Source organism: Monodon monoceros, unplaced genomic scaffold (assembly GCF_005190385.1).
Source record: "Monodon monoceros isolate NGI ecotype Baffin Bay Population unplaced genomic scaffold, NGI_Narwhal_1 Super_Scaffold_11, whole genome shotgun sequence".
Classification (NCBI taxonomy): domain Eukaryota; kingdom Metazoa; phylum Chordata; class Mammalia; order Artiodactyla; family Monodontidae; genus Monodon; species Monodon monoceros.
This window is the reverse complement of record NW_021703767.1, coordinates 73,023,055-73,047,105: the sequence shown is the minus strand read 5'-3', so window position 1 is coordinate 73,047,105 and position 24,051 is coordinate 73,023,055. Positions and strand designations below refer to the sequence as shown.

Genomic DNA, 24,051 nt, shown 5'->3' with positions numbered 1-24,051 from the left:
GTTGCGGCGAGCGGGGGCTACTCTTCATAGCGGTGCGTGGGCTTCTCACTGCGGTGGCTTCTCTTATTGCGGAGCACCGGCTCTAGGCGCACAGGCTTCAGTAGTTGTGGCACATGGGCTCAGTAGTTGTGGTTTGCAGGCTCTAGAGCGCAGGCTCAGTAGTTGTGAGGCATGGGCTTAGTTGCTTCATGGCATGTGGGATCTTCCTGGACCAGGGATCAAACCTGTGTCCCCTGCACTGGCAGGTGGATTCTTAACCACTGTGCCACCAGGGAAGTCCCAAAATTAAAACTTTTAGAGAGTGGCCAAGATGGTAGAGTAGAAGAACCCTAAGACCACCTCCTCTCACGAACACACCAAAATCACAACAATCTGCAGAACAACCATCATTGAAAAAGACTGAAACCTACCAGAAAAGATTCTCTACAACTAAAGACATACAGACAGAACCACAACAAGACTGGTAGGAGGGGTGCACCTGTGACATAATCAAATCCCATACCCCCCGGGTAGGACACCCACAGACTAGAGGATTAAATTACAGATGTTCTCGCACAAGAGTGAGAATGCTGAGCCCCACATCAGGCCCCCAGCCTAGAGGTCTGGCACCAGGAAGGAGAGCCCCCAGAGCATCTGGCCTTGAAGGTCAGTGGGGCTTGACTGCAGAAGCTCCACAGGACTGGAGGAAATAGAGACTTCACTCTTAAAGAGCACACACAAAATCTGAGGTATACCAGGACCAAGGGCAAAAGCAGTAATTTGATAGAAGCCTGGGCCAGACCTAATTCTGGTCTTGGAGGGTCTCCTGGGGAGGCTCCTGGGTGACTGTGGCCCACCCTGGGGACACAAACACTGCTGGCAGATGTATCAGGGAATATTCATCTGCGCGAGCTCTCCTGGAGGCTGACATTTTGGCACAAAGACCTGGCCCCACCTAAAAGCCTGTAGGCTCCAGTTGCTGGGACACCTCTGGCCAAACAAAAAACTGAGCAAGGACACAGCCCCATTCATCAGCAGACAGGCTATCTAAAGACTTCCTGAGCCCACAGCAGCCTCTAGACACACCCCTAGAATGGCCCTGCCCACCAGAAGATGAATACCCAGCCCCACCCACCAGGGGGCAGGCACCGGCCTCTCCTGTCAGGAAGCTTGCAGAAGCCTCTAGACCAGTCTCACCCACCAGGGGGCAGACACCAGAAGCAAGAAAATTACAGTCCAGCAGCATGTGGACCAAGTCCACAAACACAGGCCAGACACTACCCTGGACCAGCTGGCCCCTAGCCCTTGTGACAAGAGGGGAGTGCACTGCTGGGACACATAGGACGTCTCCTACAGAGGGCCACTTTTCCAAGGTCAAGAAACTTAACGAACCTACCACATCCATAAAAATACAAATAGCAATTTACAAAAAATTAGGTGACAGAGGAATATGTTTCAGACAAAGGAACAAGATAAAACTCCAGAAAAACAAAGTGAAGGAAGATAGGCAATCTAACCAAGAAAGATCTTATTCAGAATAACAACCATAAAGATGATCAAAGAACTTAGGATAAGGGATGCACAGAGTGAGAAATTAGAAGTTTTTAACAAAGAATTAGAATATATAAAGAACAGCCAAACAGAATTAAAGAATACAATAACTGAAATGAAAAATACACTAGAAGGAATGAATAGTAGACTGAGGCAGAAGGATGGATCACTGAGCTGGAAGACAAAATAGTGGAAATCACTGTCCCTGAACAGAAAAAAGAAAAAAGAATGAAAAGAAATAAGGACAGTTTAGCAGACCTCTGGGACAACATCAAGCGTGCTAATATTCACTTGATAGGGGTCCCAAAAGGAGAAGAGAGGAAGGGCCTGAAAACATATTTGAAGAGACAACAGCTGAAAACTTCCCTAATCTGGGGATGGAAATAGTCACCCAAGTCCAGGAAGTGCAGAGAGTCCCATACAGAATTAACCCATAGAGGAATACACCACAACACACTGTAATCAAAATGACAAAAATTAAAGATAAGAGAGAATATTAAAAGCAACAAGGGAAAAGCAACAAATAACATACAAGGGGACTCCCATAAAGTTATCAGCTAATTTTTCAGCAAAACTCTACAGGCCAGAAGGGAGTGGCAAGATACACTTAAAGTGATGAAAGAGAAAAACCAAGAATAATCTACCCAGCAAGGCTCTCCTTCAGATTTGATGGAGAGGTCAAAAGCTTTACAGACAAGCAAAAGCTGAAAGAATTCAGCACCACCAAGCCAGCTTTACAACAAATGCTAAAGGAACTTCTCTAGGCAGAAAAGGCCACAACTAGAAACAAGAAAATCACAAAATGGAAAAGTTCACTCGTAAAGGCAAACATACAATAAAGGTAGGAAATCGTCCACGAACAAAGCTAGTAGTAAGGTTAAAAGACCAAAGTAGTAAAATCATTTGTATACACAATAAGCAGTTAAGGGATATAGAAAACAATTTGATGCAGAATATAATATCAAAAACAGTGGGGCTTCCCTGGTGGCGCAGGGGTTGAGAATCTGCCTGCCAATGCAGGGGACACGGGTTTGAGCCCTGGTCTGGGACAAGATCCCACATGCCGCAGAGCAACTAGGCCCATGAGCCACAACTACTGAGCCTGCACATCTGGAGCTTGTACTCTGCAACAAGAGGCTGCAACAGTGAGAGGCCCGCGCACCATGATGAAGAGTGGTGCCCGCTCGCTGCAACTAGAGAAAGCCCTTGCACAGAAACAAAGACCCAACATGGCCATAAGTAAAGAAAGAAACAAACAAACAAATAAGTGAATAAATAAATAAATAAAATTTAAAAACAAAACAACAAAAAAAACAGTGATCGTGAGGGGAGGAGGGTACGAATGCAGGTTATTTAAAATGTGTTTGAAATTAAGAGATCAGCAACTTAAAACAAGCATGTATAAATACAGACTCCTATACAAAAACCTCATGGTAACTGCAAAACAAAAATCTATAATAGATATACACACAAAGAAGAAAAAGGAATACAAACATAACAGTGTTTGTTAGAAGAGAAGAGAAGTCATCAAATCATAAGACAAAACAAAAGAAGAAAGGGGAAAAAAGACCTATAAAAACAAATCCAAAACAATTAAGAAAACAGCAATAGAAACAAACATAGTGGTCATCATCACCTTAAATGTAAATGGACGAAATGCTCCTACCAAAAGACAGAGACTGGCTGAATGGATACAAAAATAAGACCCGTGTATTTGCTGTCTACAAGAGACTCACTTCAGATCTGGAGACACATACAGACTGAAAGTAAGGGGATGGAAAAAGGTATTCCACGCAAATGGAAATCAAAAGAAAGCTGGAGTAGCAATACTTATATCAGACAAAATAGATTTTAAAATAAAGACTGTTACAAGAGACAAAGAAGGACACTACATAATGATCAAAGGATCAATCCAAGAAGAAGATATAACTGTAAATATATATGCACCCAACATAGGAGCACCTCAATACATAAGGCAAATGTTAACAGACACAAAAGGAGAAACTGACATTAACACAATAATAGTGGGGGACTTTAACACCCCACTTACATCAATGGACAGATTATCTAGACAGAAAATTAATGAAGAAATACAGGACTTAAATGACATACAGACCAGACAGACTTAATTGATATTTATAGAGCATTCCATCCAAAAGCTGCAGAACACATTCTTTTCAAGGGCACATGGTACATTCTCCAAAACAGATCACATGCTGGGCCACGTAGCAAGCCTCAGTAAATTTAAGAAAACTGAAATCATATCAAATATCTTTTCTGACCACAAGGCTATGAGGCTAGAAATCAACTACAAGAAGAAAAACTGCAAAAAAACACAAACACATGGAGGCTAAACAATATGCTACTAAACAACCAATGGATCACTGAAGAAATCAAAGAGGAAATTTTAAAATGCCTGGAGACTAATGAAAACAAAAAAAGAACCGACTATCCAAAACCTATGGGATGCAGAAAAAGCAGTTCTAAGAGGGAAGTTTATAGCAATACAATTCTACCTCAGGAAACAAGAAAAATCTCAAACAAACAACCTAATCTTACGTATAAAGCAACTAGAGAATGAAGAACAAACAAAATCCAAACTTAGTAAAAGAAAAGAAATCACAAAGATCACAGCAGAAATAAATGAAATAGAGACTAAAAAAACAATAGAAAGATCAATGAAACTAAAAGCTGGTTCTCTGAAAAGATAAACAAAACTGATAAACCTTTAGCCAGACTCATCAAGAAAAGAAGGGAGAGGGCCCAAATCAAAATCAGAAATGAAAAAGGAGAAGTTACAACCAACGCCACAGAAATACAAAGGATCATAGGGAGAATACTATGAGCAATTATATACCAATAAAATGGACAACCTAGAAGAAATGGACAAATTCTTAGAAAGGTACACTCTCCCAAGACTGAACCAGGAGGAAATAGAATATATGAACAGACCAACTACCAGTACTTAAATTGAATCAGTAATTTAAAAACTCCCAAGAAGTAAAAGTCCAGAACACAATGGTTTCACAGGTAAATTCTACCGAACATTTAAAGAAGAGTTAACACCTATCCTTCTGAAACTATTCCAAAATACTGCAGAGGAAGGAACACTCCCAAACTCATTCTATGAGGCCACAGTCACCCTGATACCAAAATCAGACAAAGATATCAAAAAAGAAAAGTATAGGCCAATATCACTGATGAACACAATGTAAAAATGCTCAACAAAATACCAGCAAACTGAATCCAACAATACATTAAAAGGGTCATACACCATGAACAAGTGGGATTTATTCCAGGGATGCAAGGACTTTTCAATATCTGCAAATCAATCAGTGTGATGCACCACATCAACAAATTGAGGAATAAAAACCATATGATCGTTTCAATAGATGCAGAAAAAGCTTTTGATAAAATTCAGCATCCATTTATGATAAAAACTCTTCAGAAAGTGGGCACAGAGGGAACCTACCTCAACATAATAAAGGTCATATATGACAAACCTACAGCTAACATCATACTCAATGATGAAAAGCTGAAAGCATTTCCTCTAAGATCACAAACAAGACAAGGATGTCCACTCTCGCCACTTTTATTCAACATAATTTTGGAAGTCCTAGCCACAGCAATTAGAGAAGGAAAAGAAATAAAAGGAATCCAAGTTGGAAAAGAAGAAGTAAAACTGTCACTGTTTGCAGATGACATGATGCTCTACATAGAAAATCCTGAAGATGTTACCAGAAAACTAATAGAGCTCATCAATGAATTCAGTAAAGCTGCAGGATACAAAATTAACATACAGAAATCTGTTGCATTTCTATACACTAACAACCAAATATCAGAAAGAGAAATTAAGAAAACAATCCCATTTACCATCACATCGAAAAAGAATAAAGTACCTAGGAATAAACCTACCCAAGGAGGCAAAATGAAATGACAACCTACTGAATAGGAGAAAATATTTGCAAATGTTGTGACCAACAAGGGATTAATTTCCAAACTACACAAACAGCTCAATATCAAAAAAACAAACAATCCAGTAAAAAAAATGGGCAGAAGACCTAGACATTTCTCCAAAGAAGACATACAGATGGTCAAGAGGCACATGAAAAGATGCTCAACACTGCTAATTACTGTGAAATACAAATCAAAACTACAAATGAGGTATCACCTCACTGTGGTCAGAATGGGCACCATCAAAAAGTCTACAAATAATAAATGCTGGAGAGGGTGTGGAGAAAAAGAAACCCTCCTACACTGTTAGTGGGAATATAAATTGGTGCAGTCATTATCGAGAACAGTATGGAGTTTCCTTAAAAAACTAAAAATAGAGTTGCCATATGATCCAGCAATCCCCCCTTCTGGGCATATTTCTGGAGAAAACTCTGATTTGAAAAGATACATGCACCCCAATGTTCACAGCAGCACTATTTACAATAGCCAAGACATGGAAGCAACCTAAATATCCATTAACAGAGAAATGAATAAAGAAGATGTGGGGGGTGTGTGTGTGTGTGTGTGTGTATATGCACACACACACAACAGAATACTACTCAGCCACTAAAAAGAATGAAATAATGCCATTTGCAGCAACATGGATGGACCTAGAGATTATTAAGTGAAGTAAAACAGAGAAAGACAAATATCATAGGATATCACTTATATGTGGAATCTAAAAAAATGATACAAATGAACTTATTAACAAAACAGAAATAGACTCACAGACACAGAACACAAACTTCTGGTTACCAAAGGGGATAGTGGGGGTGGGGAGAGGGAGGATAGCAGTTTGGGATTAACATAATACACTCTACTATATATAAAATAGGTAAACAATAAGGACCTACTGTATAGTGAAGAAAACTATACTATCTTGTAATAACCTATAATGGAAAGGAATCTGAAAAAGAATATATATATATGTATAACTGAATCACTCTGCTGTATACTTGAAACATAACATTGTAAATTAACTATACTTCAATAAAAAAAATTAAAACTTTTATGCATCAAATGACATTATCAAGAAAATAAAAAGACTACTTACAGAATGGGAAAAATTATTTATATATCATATATCTGATAAGCATGTAATATCCAGAATATATAAAGAATTCAATTAAAAAAAACTTTAAATGGGCAAAGGACTTAAGTGGACAACAATGGTAACAATGGCAGAAGAAAATACACAAATGGCCAATAAGCAGATGAAAAGATGCTCAACCAGATTGGTCATTAGGGAAATGCAAATCAAAACGACAATGAGGGACTTCCCTGGTAGTCCAGTGGCTAAGACTCCACACTCCCAGTGCAGGGGGCCTGGGTTCAATCCCTGGTCAGGGAACTAGATCCCACTCGCCGCAACTAAAAGATCCCACATTATTTCAGTAAACTTTTACAAAACTTATAAAGGAATTTCACAACATTCCAAAAGTAATACATATCCCTCATTCTTGAAGATCTGTCCTCAAAGGGGATATATATATTCGTATCTTAAAAAGAAATAGCTAATTTTAGAATGATGACTTGTACATCTTTCTTCTTGAAATTACTTAAAAACTTATAAAGGCACACCTTAAAGGAAAAAAATTAACTTTTATGGGTGTGTACTTCATTGAAATTAAAGTTCACTATTATAGAATGGGAAATAATACACATCTATACTTTCTCCCTCTGTCTCTCCCTCACACACACAGAATTTTAGATCCACCCAACTAAAAATTTGTTGACAAATCAAAGTCATTCATTTTCCAACTTAAGTAATTTTATAAAATACTGCCACCAAAGAAAAGTACTAAAACATGAACATGGTCATAATAACACCTATTTACTAAACACTTACTGTGTGAAAATTTATCATTTCTTGAAGACTGTCAGAAAATTTGGTCAAACTTGTCTATGAGAAAGAAATCAAAAGAAAACCAAGTCATTTAAGAGCTACTAATATAGGCCACAAAAATGTTACTTCAGCGTTTCTGACAGAAAGATCAAGTTACACTGTAAACAGTAACATTTATTTCTCATTAGGACAATCTCACTACCTCTCAGGCATGCTCTGCAGAGAGGTCAAGTCTACATGTAGTAACATAAAACCCTAGAACAGTCAAAGAATTAGCCTGCCCTATCAATACTATTATACTAGCAAATCGAAATGGCCCATGTAAACCTAAGGTAAAATTGAGTATATCAAGATTGTCCATTTAGGCATCTATGGATCACATAATCATCAAATTACAACCATTTCTGTACCAGTTATTATTCTTCATAAAAGAAATGTCATAATACCACATAGTATAGCAAGGGGTCTAAGCTAACACAGCATAGCTAGCTGACCAGAACTTTCCTATGCAGCCCCCAAAATGTATAGTTAGATGCTAGTCTTGGGTTAATGCTCTCTGCTTGCCCCGATAAACAGCTACTAATAAGCATGATCCTACTCTCACTGCTCAGGTCCCCTTGTAGATGCTTCAGTTCACCTAGCAGCAAGTATAGTAAACTTATATCCACAATGCAAATCAACCATCACCTTCTAACTGTCCTAGAAAACAGGATTATATCAGATAGCACCAACAGATGATAGCTTTTCCACTTCTAATTTTAAGGACCACTACTACTATTAATAAGGTAAATGGATGCATAATTCTCTTAACATCTTGTTTCATTTACCATTTTAACTAAATTTAATAATACTAACCTCAACTACAGCATCATTGCTAGAATACTGTGCCAGGTCTCGAATCCCATTCATGAACTGTTTATTTGCAACACAAAAGGCTTTTCCAGTATCAATCATTGCAATACATAGCTTCACAAGCTGAAAAAGAAAAACATCATATCATTGAAAATAATTTTACAAATTACTTAATCAAACAAGTGCTAGCATTAACCACATGAGTGGTTAGCCTAGTTAAGACAAATTATGAGTTAGCCTAGTTAAGACAAATTATAGTTCATCAGTAAACCCAAAATAGACTAAATGAAAATTGCTTTTTTTCCTTTGGCTTAAAAAGTAAATTCATAAGAGAACTGTACCAAAAAAAGTTGACCTTTCAGGATGCAGAGGCTGTCTGATAACAACAACAACCAATCATTTTATCAAGTTAAAATTCAATCCCATAAATTAACCCCATAAAAATGTATTAAGCACCCCTTGGAAGGAAGGAAAGGAAACTTCAGGCAGAGCAAGCAGTATGATAAAAGATTTTTTAAAAACACAACTATGGTATGGTGGAGGAAAGGGAAGTAAACTGGTATGGTGGGTTAGTCATGCTGGTCATTTTAATATCAGACTATCAAAGCAGAATTGCTTAATCAACCATATTTTTCTAATGCCTACCATCTAGGCATTGTGCTAAATCTTAGAACAGAGCTTCTCTCTCTCTTCTCCTGTCCCCTCCTTTCTTCTTTTTTTCATCTTTCTCTTTTTCCCTTTCATTCCTTTTCTCTTTTTTTTTCTATCCCTTCCTTGTTTCTTTCTTCAGTTCACTCAGATACAGAACATTTTCTTTAAGTAAACAAAAACTTGGGTGAAAATCTAATATGAAAAAAGATAAAAGTGGAGCTGCTCTAGATGAAGGAAGGGTAATGAGAGGGTGGGAAGAGGGGCCACCAAGAAGAGGATAAAGAGCTCAGGAAAACTTTAGAAGACAGCTCAAGGATCTCAGGAGTGTAATTTAAAACTGTTACCCTGGGACCCGGAGGAACAGAAGTGAAAAACATAATCTCTGTTCTAATTCTAACCATTCAAAAAGCAGATAAATTCTATTTAGCACAAGTACAACTGCTATGCTCATCAAAATCATGCAAGAGGTAACAAAGGAGGAATGTGTAATGAGGGCTATGGGGATCAAGGAAGGGTTCCTGGAAAAGGTAACACTTGAGAAAAGTCCTGAACACCAACAGGAATTAGCCAATCAGATAAGGGTAATAAGAAGACACTTCTCTAGGAAAAGCATATTCTAAGGCCCTGAAGCTTAGACGGCAGGGCAAACCAGGGGCACTAAGTAGCTTAGCACAGTGTGAAAATGTATACAAGGGCCCGATCAGGAATAGCCTTGTGTGCAAAGCTAAGGTGTTCACATTTTATACGAAAGGAAATGGAAAACAATAAAGACATCGAATGGGTGAGTTGACCAGAGTTCCATTTTAGAATGATGACCTAAAAGAAGAAAAAGTAAGATACGGAAGTGGAAAGAATAAAGATAAGGAGATTAGACCAAAAACTAAGAGAGCCTGAATTAAGGCAGTCAGCAGGGAGAGAAGAGAGGAGACAAATTTAGAAATTAGTTGAGTACCGAAGTACAATTATGCAGATCGTGTCCTACCAAAGGGAAAAACAGGGGATGAAATCCAGCCTGAGCTCTGCTTGCTGAGGGCTATATCTGCTACAAGATGCTAATTTGCACGAAGACATTATACTGTCCAGCGAAGACTTGTTTTAACAGCATTGGGCCTGTGAGGTAGGCCTGAGCTAGATGGGTCTGTGAAATAAGCCAAGTGGAAAGTCTATCAAACCCAAGTGAAAATAGATATTTAAAGCTCAAAAAAGAGAAGTGTACTGTAGATACACACACAGGAGTCAGCAGCAAATAAAGTATCAGTGCTACAATGCTACAGCCTAGATAAAAAGCAGGGGTCACAGTGTGTACAGTGAGGACCCCACAAAGGAGACTAAAAAGGAAAAGGGAAAGGTAGGAGGAAAAGCAACAGATTAATTTCATCAAAGTCAAGAAAGAACAAAGTATCAAAAGATGGATGATGAATAGGTTGAAAATCCATAAAGGTCAAGTTTTAAAAACTCTTACAAAAACTTTGTTGAGTTTGGTGACAGTCACCAGCATCCCTAGCAAGAATAGTTTTAAGAGAAACTGGGGGGCTGTAGCCAGATTACAGTGAGTTATGAACTGCAGATGAAGAAGACATAATGAGAGGTCAATTCTTCGCCAATATATATTCTATAGAATATCCCAGGGGAACATTCAATACCAAAATAAGGATTCTGTGATCAAGTAAGTCTGGGAAACTCATTTTGTCAAGTTAAACAGATTTCTTTCTTACTAAATTTGTTAAGAGCTTTTGATATATTAATGTGTATTATGAATCCTAGAAAGGAAGTATGTAATAGGTAGCATTTCTCAAAATTATCTGACACTGATTGAATTCTCTTTAGAGGAAGCATCCTCATAGGACCAATGTTCCACAAAACCCACTATGAGAAATGCTGGCAGAGACTAGTCCTTCAAACGGTTTGCTATTTCAAAAAAAAAAAAAAAAAGGTATCTTAACAACCAAAAAAACTAATTCTAAAATTCATATGAGTAACCAACATGCAAGAAGAGCATCAAAAAAAATTGAAAGAGTAATGAGGTGGGGACATTAGCCCCATATTAAAATATACAGGTGCAGTAATTAAAAGTCTGGTAATGGATGTGAACAGACAAATTGGTTAATGGAAGAGAATACAGAGTGAAGAAGCAGATACACACTCCAGCCAGGGGGGTAAAAAATTATCCAATAAATGACACAAGGACACTGGATAGCCATCTAAAGCCATCTAAAAAAAGAAACTAATTTGTATTCCAAACCCCCAAATTAATTTCAGATGGAATAAATATTTAAACATAAAACATTAAATCAGAAAACCAAGAGAAAACAGGAGGTGGTATTTTTTTATAATCTCAAAGTAGGAAAAGTCTTTCTGAAAAGGATGCAAAACTCAAAAGCCATAGAAGAAACTAATCAATTCAAATACATAACAATAAAACATTTAGATAAGGGAAAAAAAAAACTTAGTCAAAAGACAAATGACAATACTGGAAAACAATATTAGCAACAAATCACAAGGGACTAATTTCCCTACTACAAGAAAGGGTATACAACTCATTTTTGAAAATCCAACCAGCCACTAGAAAAACAATGGCTGACAGACATGTACAGGTAATTCCCAGAAAAGAAAATTCAAATATACCTATGTCCATGAAAAGAAACTCAACCTCACTCATAATAAAAGAAAGGTAAATTACTATTTTTTATAGAAGAGCAAAGGTCAAAAAATGTGATAACACGCTGTTTTAGAGAAGGTAGGTGTGGGGAAATAGGCACTCTCGCACACTGCTGGTGGGAATGTAAACTGGTACAATTTCTATGAAAGGCAACTAAGCAAGAGCTATAAAAATTTTAAACATACATGCCCTCTAATGTAGTAATTTCACTTTTAGAAATGTATCATACAGATATATTTGCACAATTACATACAATCAGCCATTAAAAAGAATGCGGCAGCTCTGTAATTAATAATAAGGAACAAAATCTAAATTATATATTTTAAGAAAGCAAAATTAGAACAACGCTAATATCTTTGTTGGAGTGGGGAGAGAAGAGTACAAATACATATAATCTTTCACATGCTTAAGAGATTTCTGGAAGACCACACAAGAAACTAGGTCAGTGTACTCCTCTGGGATACAGATTAGATGATGACTAATTTTTCACTAGGTACACTTTTGTACCTTTGAATTTTGTACCACATGTGTGATATTGCTTACTCAACAAATTAAATAATTCAAAAATGATTAAATTGAAAGTTTCCATAAAAACAGAAACAAACAGACAGGTTGGTAGTAGAACATTATGGTTAAAAACAGGTTTATAGGCTCAGTTGGCTTAGGTTCAAATTCTGCCGCCAAACTTAATGCTCTAAGTGATTCGGAGAGACCTCAACCTCAAGAAGCTTCAGGTTCTTCTGTATGACACAATGACAATGGTATCAAACCATAGAGGGTTACTATAAGAGTTAAGATAATGCACTTAAAGATCTTAGCACAAACTGTTACTGGCACATGGTAATACTTGATAAAGATTTGCAATTCCTTGTCAGAGGTGAGATTTTCCTCTTGTTTTGTTTTGTTTTGATTCAAGAGAAACAAATGTTTTTGTTTACTTAAAATAATGAGGTGGTAGAGATGGAAAAGGAGAGAGATGGCTAAAGCAAAGTCCTGAGAAGTTACAGTTTGGAATTACATAGGAAAGGGGATATTTTTATCACTCAAATGGGAAAAAAAAATGGAATAAGGACAGATTCTGTTAAGTTTCTAGATTAAAAGCAAGAAATAAAGGTGTTCCCACCAAAAGGAAGTAAGAGACAAGTTCCTCTACTAAGAATGAAGAGCAAGGTGGTGAATCTTGAGAAAACAGTGAAATATAAGAGATGCTAAAGATAGTAAGATAACCTGATTGAGTGTCAGAAAAATTGCTTTGCATCAAGAATCCCAGGTATGTGTAGCTCCACCAATTAGTTTCACCAAACAGTTGCATAACTTCTCCTGTAGGGCTTTATAGCCCAGATAAGGGACAGAAGATATAGATGGTTAGACAAATATAGTCAGAATTCTGCAGAGGAGGTGTTATGGAAAGGAAATGAAGGTCTCCATAAGAGAAATAATGATGTGATAAGTTAAGAGTAGACTGGAAGGGTTCACAGCAGTATTATACATAATAGTCAAAAAGTGGAAACAACCCAAATGTCCATCAACTGATGAATGGATAAACAACATATGGTATATCCATACAATGGCATATTATTCAGCCATAAAAAGGGAAATACTGGCGATGCTACAACATAGACGGATGAACTTTAAAAACATTATGCTAAGTGAAAGAAGCCAGTCACAAAAGGTCAAATACTGTATGATTCCATTTATATGAAATGTCCAGAACAGGCAAATCCACAGAGACAGCAAGTAAATTAGTGGTTGCCAGAGGATGTAGGGAGAGGGAAATTGGAATTGACTACTAACAGGTACAGAGTTTCTTATCAGGGTAATGGAATTAAGTAGTATATTCACATTGTGAATATGCTAAAAACCACTGAGTTGTACACTTTAAAATGGTGGGTTTTATGTTAGGTGAATTTTATCTCAATTAAAAAAATTATTTTAAAAAATATATAGTGAATAAAAAAGGGATCTGAAACACTGGAAGCAGATAGACTGAAAGACTAGAGATTTAGATAAGCTTGAAAAACAGAAGCAGGAGGAGTCCAAGATGAGAACTGGAAAGACTGGAGACTCACATCAGAAAGTAAGATATCAATGAGCATTCCACAGTTTCAGAGATTACGACTCTGAGCAACAAGACACAGCATATGGCCAGGAAAACAGGTATCAGAATTAGAATAAAGGTCACTATCGCAGGCGTTGGAGGGAAGATGAAATTGTCATATAGCTGAAGCACATATACACTGCAGCTACTCAGGTGGAAGGACTGACTGGGTGATAGACAGATAGATACTTTGCCAGCTGTCAAAGTCCTTATTAGATGACAGTGATGACAGCTATACTAAATAACATAAGCCTACAAAGAGGGAAGATTTTTACCTAAGAGTAAAATGAGGGCTTTTTCCCTGTTAAAGACAATCTGTCTTCAAGGAGATCTAAGAGTCTGTTGAAAAGACACCACCATCGTTAACATTTATTTAGAACTTATCATGTGTCAAAGCACTTAACATGTATTAACACATCTCATTCACATAATAACCTTATAATAGATACTCTTATTTTCCCCATTTTGGAGATGAAGAAACTGAGACATAGGAAGGTTTAGGAACTTGCCCAAGGCCATACAGCTTAGTAAGTGGTAAAGCCTTGCTCCAGGCTTTGTGCTCTTAATTACTAGACTATGCTACAAACCAAAAATTACAATAATATTATAATAATTTAAATGGCAATACAATTTTAAAATGTAAAAATGCAAGAAATAATGCAATACCTGAAAAAGAACCTAAGTTTGGTAGTACCTGAGCTGTGATTTAAAGGGTATCTGCTTAACAAACAAGGAACAAGCATTCCAGTGAGAAGATGCAATAGATACAGAAATTATATCTAGATGGCCACTATGATGCTCTGTGTATTGCCAATGCCAGAATACCTGGCAGAATGAATAAATAATTGGACCTAGTCGAATAATGCCATCCATTCATGGAGCGTTACTCATCAGAAAGAGTGTAACTACTGGTGGCATACATTATAAGCAAAATAAATATAAGCTAGGTCATCAAGCTAGCTAAACCTGTTGCTGCCATGATTTGCAATATTACAGGTACAACTGGTCCTGCACAAAGTTATGAAATCAGTAAACTAGTTTTAGGCAACCCCTCCCCTCCACAAGTCCTTCAATGCCACCTCCTTCAATAACAACCATTTCTTGCTCCTCACAGGCTCTCTTCTTTAATTGTAACTCCTCATAATTCTAAAGTAAAAATGATCAGTAATAGCTTAAGAATTTGGGAAAGGGACATTGTATAAGGGATCAAGATCTTAAACTAGAGAAATATAAAAGTAACTATGGAAATTCTATTTGGGTGGAAGATGATATTTTAAAAGATGCCAAAGCTTCCACGATAACCTGAGTAGCCCTTTGGGTAATATGGACTCTAGAAAGGATTTAGGGTTCTTAGTACTGAATGCCAATACTGCGACAACTTGGTTTAGATTTGAATCTTTTGGTTTTAAGATTCTACCAGTCTCTCAACTGCAACCAAATGATATAAGGGGGCAGGGGGAGATAGCTGCTCATAAAAGCAAATCATTAACAAAAATACTGTAAGAGGATTCTGTTTAGGTACTTTAAATTTTGAGGTCCCCCCGACACAAGTGTTTTGTTTGATTTAGATGCAGTTCTGCCCAAAGAGAATAGATATCCTTATTGTACTACTCTGTGATTCTTTGAAAAGCCTTCTCCTTCTATATACTCTCTTATAAACCTACCAGAAAATCAAAACTACATCTTCTGCTGCCTACCTTAAGGGTTTAAAAACTTTGTTTCACAGAGTCCTTAAAAATAAATGTAATACCTCAGGGGAAAATAATAATAATAACAACAACAACGATCCCATATATATAATTTTAAATAGAAAATAAAGTTCTTGAAAATAATATCCTTACAAAAAATTCTAACATTAGTTTTTAAAAACACTTGCCTGGAAGCTTGCTAGTGCTCCTCAGAAAATTTCCAAGTGGCATGTGCTCCCTCAACATGGATCCAGGAGTACAGTGGTGCACAAGAAGAGCACTGAACTAAGAATAAAACAGATGGATTCTAACCCTGGTTCTGCCTTTTCTAACTCTGTGATTTGAAGCAAGTCCTCTTCACTTTCTGGGCTGTGGGACCCTCATCTATAAAATGGAAATAATCCACTTGTCCTACCCACCTCACACGATTATTGTAAAAATCCAAAAACATACTGTATATCAAAGTGCTTTGAAAACTACAGAGTACGGCACAAAAATAACTTACTACTAAACATTTTCTAAAATTATTTTGTTTTACATATATAACTAATAACTACTGCTTTATATAGTTTCTATACTATTTACATTATATACATATATTTCATGATTTCAAAACATTTGAAAACCATCAGTCTAGTTAATATATATTATATCCTTGTTATTCAAAATGCAGTCTATGGAACAACAGCATTGGTATCACCTAAAATCTGGTTAGAAACACAGACTCTCAGATACCAAGACTTATTGAATCTAGATCCATATTTTCACCAGAACCCCACATATTCCTATGCACAGTAAGGTTTGAGAAGCACTGCTTTACATAATAATTCCATTTATAATAATAATTACATAAATAGGAAATTATTTTCAGAGAAGGTATTCAAATATACACATTTACCTCCAAAAATTTTAACAATGAACAACGGTTACTTAAGATCAGAAGCCATGTCTTACTCATTCTCATATTTCACTGTTATACAGCAGATAACATTTCTTGGGTAGAGGCCAAAAAAAAAAAAAGATTATCAATAATTAATACAGAAGATAGGAATCAATCTACATTTACCCTTGCATAGAATATGACCATTTAATATCAATTATTAAATACATATTCAGCATTTCTGGCATTAGCTTTAAAAAATGGAAGGAGTATTTAAAATTTTATATTTGAACATGGCCTCACCCAAATGTATAAACAAGAGTGGTTAGGTTACATATGATATCCATTAAGCATCAAAAAAGACTGCAATCTTTTTGATGGAGAAGGAAACAACCGTCCAACAATATAAAAGATGCCTAGTCAGACATGGTTCAGATTCTTGCTCTGGCACTTAGATTAAATTTTCAACAAACTACTTAATGTCTCTAGCCTCAACTTCTTCATAATATTGGGATAATATTAGCATTTACCCTCACGGAGATAAAAGTCACTTGAACCATCTAGTGTTACAGGAACAAATCATTATGCAAAACAAGAATTAATGTTTTAAAAAGTTAAAGTAAAATTTACCTTATCAAGTTTCAGTTCCAATTCTGCCACATCTCCTTCTACTTCTTCCAAAGCAGCCCTAGAAAAATTAAACATAAAGTAAGTTACTTTGTGTTTAAACATATACTTTACTCTTGAAAAATAACTCCAAGTAAAAAAATAGATATGAATGCTAAAAAATTACACTTCACATAAAGTAATAACTCCCTTAGAACAAAGTATGAATACTTCATAACCATGTATTACAACACATAATACAATTATTGTTTAAGGTAATGAGAGAACACATTAGGCTAATTTACTGAACGCATTCATGTTATTCAAATTAATAACACTAATTAGAACTATTAAGCATATGTTTTTAAAAACAAGTAAGAAATTTTGAAAGTTGAGCCTTACAAAGACTTGTATTTCTGTTCAACAAAGCACATGTAACCAAACAGCAAAGCATCCTTGGTAACCAAAAATAAAGGCTTTTACTTTTAGAAACAGTTCAGAAAGATGTTATGACCCTTGTTTAAGACCGCGTTTTGTTTCCTATGTATTTTTAAAGAAATCAGCAGATTCTCTTCCTTGTCAGGGGAATGATAAAATTCTAACACTAAGTAGTACTTGATATGCCCTATAGGGCAACATTCCAAAATTGGAAATTTGGAACAAAACAGCAGGAACTAAAACTTTTTAAGGATAACGATATTTTATACTTAGGAGTAAAAAATGTTATTCATCTACTTTAAGCCATCTATCTATCCATTTTAAGATAACTACTTGATAAACTAGCAACTTTGCAATACCTGTTTTTTGAATCAACCGAAATTTGTTTCAATTGGATAACAGTGGGGGACTAGCCACCCAAAAAGCTAGTTTGAACTCTGGGCAAGAATTCTCAGTTAGACACTGTTAAGAAGAGAAAAATAGCTAAGATATAAGCTCTATTCCCAAAACTACCCACAGAACCTCTGTGTGACCTCTTGAATACCATTTTTATCAGCTTGTGGTTCTACTTCTCTACCTGGTAACATTTATTGAAAAAAATTTTTAATCTCCAAAATGAGAAAATTATGTAACCATAAATTATTCAGTAAAGAAATGCCGATTCCACAAAATGAGATACTCTAGCACAGTTAAGAAAACAAGAGGTGCTATACTTCCAGAAAACAAGAGGTGCTATACTTCCACAGCATAGAAAGAGAAATGCTTCTCCCCTAACTAAAAGTTTGTCATTTTCTTCAGCAGTGTTTTCAAAGAACACATTGTTCCCTTAGCCTAGAAAACATTTCCCCTTTACATTAATCCTCATTCTCTTCACCTGCCTCTATGTTACTCATCATTTAAAACTTAATTCACAAAAGAAAACAAATATATTAGTACAAGGATATCTATTTTTTGTAAATAGGTTTAAAACCTACATGTCCAGCAATGAGAAATAATGTAAATAAATGATGGTACTCCATCCTATTATGTGAAGCAGCAGGTTTTTAAATGAGATTAATCTGTCTCTACTGAGATGGAAACATATACATTACAGACCATCACAAGGGAGGAAAAGCAAGTTACAAAATTACATATAGTGTGAGCCCAGTTTTTTTGGGGGGGGGTAGAGTGGGGAGCCTATTCGTATATGCATAAGAAAAAATCTGGAAGCATATTTACCAATCTGCTAACTATAATTTTGAAGAATGAGGATCAGAGGGCAGAAAGTGAAAATAAGGATTTACACTTCTTACGATTTATACTTCTAGATTGTTTTAATATTTTCAATGACTATGTGTTTTTAAATAATTTTTAAAGCTAATAAAGGGGGAAAAGAAATAAGTTCAGACATCACCTTCCTAGGAAGTGGGTCCTCTTAGAAGCTCTATCCCTGTCCACTTCTCTCACTATTACGAGCTCCTGGTAGCAGTACAGAGACTCAAAATGTTTGCTGAGTCAAGAAAGAAACTCCACAATTTCAGAAACTTTCTTCATTTATACTTCTTTTGTTGTTGGCCACGCCGCACGTCTTGCGGGATCTTAGTTCCCTGACCAGGGATCAAACCCAGGCCCCCAGCAGTGGAAGCGTGGAGTCCTAACCACCGGACCACCAGGGAATTCCCTCTCCATTTATAACCATTTAAAACCTCTCCATTTATACTTTTAACCTGCATTTAATTTAGCTTGACTCAATCTTCAACTTCAAGAAAATGAGTTGAAACGATCAGCTTGAGATTTGATTTAATTATTGGTGTCTACTAAACATATAGTTAATAGAAATTTTATGTACATTCCTCAATCTTATTTCACTGTGCAATACTACGAATTTATTTGTGAAACACTTTTAAACACCTTTCTTTAAAGAGAGGTAAGAGGGGCTTCCCTGGTGGTTTAGTGGTTAAGAATCCACCTTCCAATACAGGGGACGCAGGTTCAAACCCTGGTAGAGGAGCTAAGATCCCACACGTTGTGGGGCACCTAAGCCCATGCACTCTAGAGCCCACGTGCCTCAACTACTGAGCCCGCACACTCTAGAGCCTGCCTGCACACCGCAACAAAGACCTGACGCAGCCAAATAAATAAATAGTTTTTAAAAAGAGAGAGGTAAGAGTTTGTGTATAAAATTAACAGGTAAAATGTGTTTTGCCTATCATTTCAAAATAAAGCTCACTGTAATCACATATTGAGAATCTGAAAGTTTATCACAGAGGTTCTTCAATTCAACATTTCACCTTCTCTAAAAAAAAATCTCTGTCCTTGGTCATCTAAGATATGTGTGAAAACTTGTAGCAATAAGTAAGTAGCTAGTGTCTAAAGCAGCCTGGTTAACTGTTGAATATTCCTTGGTATAAAAAGAAAAGTATATGGACAGAACATGGTCTCAGTTCAAATTCTGTCTCACCACTCACTTATCTAAGGCTAAGGTATTTCTTCATCTGTAAACTGAGTAAACAAATACCTATTTAAAAGAGCTGTAAAGGTTAAATGAGGGACTGCCTGTCACTGACTACAGTATATATGTACTACAACACAAAGAACACAATCAATAGGAGCTTCTTTCTCTCCTTTCTCATCCCTGCATTCTGAGGTGAGTTTTGCCTCCCTATTGTGTCTACTCATTATGCAAGACAACCATTCTGGAACACATTTTTAATACATAAATCAATAAGTAAAACAATCTACACAACAATCCTTCAAATAGTGAAAGACAGATATTATTCCTTTCCAACTCTCTCAGATATTTATTGAGCATATGGGCTTCCCTGGTGGCACAGTGGTTAAGAATCTGCCTGCCAACGCACAGGACATAGGTTCGAGCCCTGGTCCAGGAAGATCCCACATGCCGCGGAGCAACTAAGTCCGTGTGCCACAACTACTGAGCCTGCGCTCTAGAGCCCGCGAGCCACAACTAGGCCTGCACGCCTAGAGCCCGTGCTCCACCAGTGAGAAGCCTGCGCACCACAACGAAGAGCTGCCCTCGCTCACCGCAACTAGAGAAAAGACCACGAGCGGCAACAAAAACCGAACGCAGCCAAAAATAAATAAATATATTTATTAAAAAATATATATTTATTGAGCATATAACTTTTATAAATGTGCAAGGCATTAAAGATGACAATATTATAGACCCTACACTCCATAGCTTAAAATGTTAATTAAAATTATTAAATTTTAAAAGTTACACACAATGAAAGAAAACATGATTAAGTAGTAAAATAAGAATAATATAAAATAATGTTAAAAGATGGTAAAATAAAGGGCAAAAAAACCAGAAAGCAGTCAGCTAAGTCTCACAGGATTATTATAAGCAGGGGTCAGCAAATGACAGCCTGTCAGGCAATCTGGCCAGTAACCTGCTTTCACATAGCCCATGAGCTAAAAATGGTTCTTGCATTTTTAAATGGCTGAAAAAAAAAAAAGAAAAATAATATTTAATGACCCATGAAAACCATATTAAATTCAAATTCCAGTGTCCATAAATAAAGTTTTATGGAAACACGGTCAAGCTCATCCATTTACACATTGCCTATGTCAGCTCGCACACCCTAGTGGCAGAGTTGAGTAGTTGGAAGAGAGACTATATGGCCTACAAAGCTTAAAATATTTACTACTATCTGGTCCTTTATGGAAAAAGTTTACTGACTCCTTACTATGAATATCAAATACAAGAACATGGATGAAAACGCGTTTTCATACATGAGCTACATACAAGAAAATAATTTTTAGGACTTAGGTCTACTTGGCTGTACCCTAAGAAACTGAATAAGCCCAGATTTCAGGGAAAGAGTCACTTTATTTTTTTAAATTTTATTAAAGTATAGTTGACTTACAATGCTGTGTTAATTTCTGCTGTACAGCAAAGTGATTCAGTTACATATATATTCTTTTTCCTATTCTTTTCCATTATGGTTTATCACAGGATATTGAATATAATTCCCTGTGCTAGAGAGTAGGACCTTTTTGTTAGGGTCACTTTATTTTTAATAATAACAACTTCATTCTTTTATCTGTTCATGCATCACAGATCATCTCACAAAAGAGTTAACTAAAAATAAAAACATAAAACTAGAATAGGAAAATATCTAGCAGCAAGTACTAACACTGAGACATTTCTAATCACATGGTGATCACTTTGGGCTGTGAATTAAATAAAGCTCTAAGAAAAGCACAAACATAGAACTCTCCCCACCCAGATAACTGCACACCCCTGGTGTAGAAATAAACTTTTTTTTGTTTTATTTTTTTATTGAAGTATAATTGATTTACAATAAACTTTTTAAACCACTGCTTTTACAAGTTTATCCATAAGAGTAACTAAATAGTATGTGTAACGCGAGCATTACATTTTCTTTATAAAAGAAAATTATTTGAAAGAAACAGGAGGTATGATAAAGAATTATTCTACCCATCCATTTGAGATCCTTTAAAAAAAAAAAAAAAACTGTTTCCACTTCAGCTTTGACAATATGCTTAAAACGGAATTGATAATCTAAGACTAGGTCACATGATGATGCAATCTAAAACACAACTACAGGATACTCAAGATCACTTATTAAGCACATAAATATCCTCAAAGCATTAAAGATGGATTTGAGGCTCTGTCATAACTACCTCCCAAAGAATTATGAAAGAGATCAAATAAATACTCAAACTATAATGTACAGATTTTGAAACTAACATCTATGGTCCTTGTTTTATATAATAGATATACTCCTAAAGGCTGCACATAAATTGAATAACCATTTAGATACTCAGAGGAGTTGCCTATATGTCTATCACGACCTACCATCCCCAACCAACTCTTTCAGCTCAACAGCTTTATCCACCGTGGGCAATGCTGGGCTATTCTTTGCAAAGATAGGACAATGGCAGGATCAGGGATAGCTCACTGATCCAAGGGTAGCCCTATAACTCAACACATGGCAAAACTAGATGACCAAACTCCCCATATAATGAGATGGCTCTCTCTGGGTTTTTGACCGGAGAACACATGACACACCCTGGAAACTTACTTTTTAAAAGAAATCCTTCATTAGATCATCTTGTAATGTGAATGGCCTCCCCTTATTTTGTTCAATAAGCTCTGAGCCCTTTATAATTGGGTCTCTGTAATACCTTTTAATGTTGAGAGGGAATGGAATGGAGTTTTTAAAAAACTGTCTAGGTTTGAATCCATATTTTACTTCTTACTACCTATGTAATGTTGAACAAGTTCTTCATGTTTCAATATCATCTATAAAATACAGGTAATAATAACTGTATCTCCCATAGAGACGTATGAGAATTTTTAAATACATATAAAAACCTTAGCACAGTACCTGACAGTAAGTAATCAATAAATGTTAGCTATAATCATCTATAGTGTTAAAGAAAATACACAATTTCTTTTCATTTTCATTTCATGAGGCCAAAAGGGAAGAAAGCAGTGATAAGATTAAGTTATCACATACTTCCAACAAGAATTTGAAATGGTTTAAAAAGGAACAAAAAATTTACAACAGGCCTTTGATCAGCAGATAAAACAGCAAGTCCAAACTGCTTTAAAATACTTCAATACTTTTGCCCTCTTACAAAAATTACATGTCAAATACACACTGGAGTCTTCTCCTAACTTCTTCATAACTTCAATCTAGCCATAGGATAGCCATAGGAGAATATAATAAAATTTACTTGAAAATCCTCTAGGTTTTCTATGGTTATCAAGGTTGGTTCTATCTGACTCCTGTAAGAGCCTACAAACAGAGGAGAACCAACACTACAATCAGTACCAGGGGGAGTTAAGGCCCTGAATACATATTTATTAGACAATAATAGTAAGCCACCTTTTAATAAACAACAAGGTCCTCCTGTATAGCACAGGGAACTACATTCAATATCCTGTGATAACCCATAATGGAAAAGAATAGGAAAAAGAATACATATAACTGAGTCACTTTGCTGTACAGCAGAAATTAAACACAACACTGTATATCAACTATACTTCAATAAAATTACATAATAATAATAAGCCACCTTTTTAAAAAGTCTCGGCCTTTATTTCTGGAAAGTCTCAGTGAAATTAAAAGGACATTCTCCTTTTAAAAGTATATGCTAGAAATGTTGCTAGAAACATTTATATGCAACATAGTATGCTAGAAATGTTAACTGCTCCTATTCGCTCAGATTGGTCAACTAGGCAAAGCTGGCAAGATCCATGAGAAATTCAGTCCTGTAATGGAAAAAAGAATTGTGGAAAAACAGACTAGAAATGGAAACCAAAATTTTAGTCTAACCCTCTACCAACTAATATGGGTCCCTGGAAGGACCTCTGAATCTCTCCAGACCTCAATTCTCTCATCCATAAAAAGTGACGAATGGACTGAATCATCTTTAATATCACTTCCAGATAATAACATTCTATTACTCTGGAATAAGCATTCAAAGGAAAGCAAGAACCTGGATTTGATTATCTTCCCCCAAGCAAGGTTTCCTCCAGGCCCTCACTCACACTTTCAACAGAGTTAGAGAATAAAAGAAAAAAACATATAAGCCATGAAAACCCTCACCAAAGTTTATATTGTTTCACTCATCCCTTTCAAAATGCCTCCTCTATATGCTTCTTAAAAGATAATGGAGGACGAGGGAAAGATGGCGGAAGAGTAAGACACGGAGATCACCTTCCTCTCCACAGATACATCAGAAATACATCTACACATAGAACAACTCCTACATAACACCTACTGAACGCTGGCAGAAGACCTCAGACCTCCCAAAAGGCAAGAAAGTCCCCAC

The 24,051-nt window shown here is 36.2% G+C and overlaps 1 protein-coding gene across 2 annotated transcripts in view; it reads right to left on the bottom strand.

The window, feature by feature from the left end:
• The window catches only part of ACAP2 (ArfGAP with coiled-coil, ankyrin repeat and PH domains 2), a 156,831-nt gene that overhangs the window by 82,812 nt on the left and 49,968 nt on the right, over positions 1–24,051 (bottom strand). For both annotated transcript variants that reach the window (XM_029213913.1, XM_029213912.1), the window contains exons 2-4: positions 16,828–16,885; positions 8,225–8,344; positions 7,373–7,426 (exon numbers count right to left, since the gene is read on the bottom strand). In XM_029213913.1, the coding sequence (XP_029069746.1) occupies positions 7,373–7,426; positions 8,225–8,344; positions 16,828–16,885 (232 nt within the window). The remainder of the gene's footprint in view (positions 1–7,372; positions 7,427–8,224; positions 8,345–16,827; positions 16,886–24,051) is intronic.